At 40.8% G+C, this 792-nt stretch overlaps 1 protein-coding gene across 1 annotated transcript; it reads left to right on the top strand.

Moving 5' to 3' along the window:
* Positions 1 to 6: 6 nt before the first annotated feature.
* LOC110034768 (uncharacterized endoplasmic reticulum membrane protein YGL010W-like) lies at positions 7 to 476 on the top strand (the record flags this gene model as incomplete). The annotated part of the gene is made up of 1 exon (XM_020739011.1): positions 7 to 476. A coding segment is annotated over exon 1 (404 nt), but the record flags the coding sequence as incomplete, so codon positions are not given.
* Between the last annotated feature and the right edge of the window lie 316 nt (positions 477 to 792).

Raw genomic sequence — 792 nt, forward strand, 5'->3', positions numbered from 1 at the left:
TTTTACCAACCTAAAAATCTCTTACAGACTGTTCAATCCCAGAGAAGCGAATCGATTTGAGCCAAATCGAAGATGGGGAAAGGATTGCTTGATCTAGAGAAGCAATTCTCCTTCTACGGTGCGTATCACAGCAACCCGGTGAACGTTCTCCTCCACATCATATTCGTTTGGCCCATCTTTTTCACCTCCCTCATCCTATTCTATTTCACCCCTCCTCTTTTTCATCTGCCGGTCTTCGGTGGCCTCGACCTCAACTTCGCCTTCATCTCCGTTGTCTTCTATTCCCTCTTCTACGTCGCACTCGACAAGAAGGCCGGATCGCTCGCCGCTCTCCTTTGCTTCCTCTGCTGGTTCGGAAGCCAAGCCCTCGCTGCTGCTCTCAGCTTCTCTCTCGCCTGGAAGGTTGAATCCCTTTGCTTCTCTTTTTTGGTTTTGTTTGCTTCTTTGAAATTGGATTTTCTTATCTTTGTTTTTTGGTAATTCGTACAATTTGTTGGTTTCTTTTCTTCAATTATTAGGTCGATGATATTCTAATAGTTACGCAAATTTGATGTGATTTGGGCAGTTTGAATAACAATTAGGATTTTATGAATCTGATCATAAGAAATCACGTGATTTTTGGTTTTTGTAAATTTCTGAATCATTAAATCCTGAAAATTGTTTGGTTTTTAGCCTGAATTTCTTAAAATCCCGCTGTCGGCATGTCTTGCTGAATTCAGGATTTAGAGCTGGGCGTTTAAAACCTTGTTTTTGAACAACTTCCGATTCAATTACTAGAAAATTAAACAAACT

This window comes from Phalaenopsis equestris, unplaced genomic scaffold (assembly GCF_001263595.1).
Source record: "Phalaenopsis equestris unplaced genomic scaffold, ASM126359v1 Scaffold193199, whole genome shotgun sequence".
Lineage (NCBI taxonomy): Eukaryota > Viridiplantae > Streptophyta > Magnoliopsida > Asparagales > Orchidaceae > Phalaenopsis > Phalaenopsis equestris.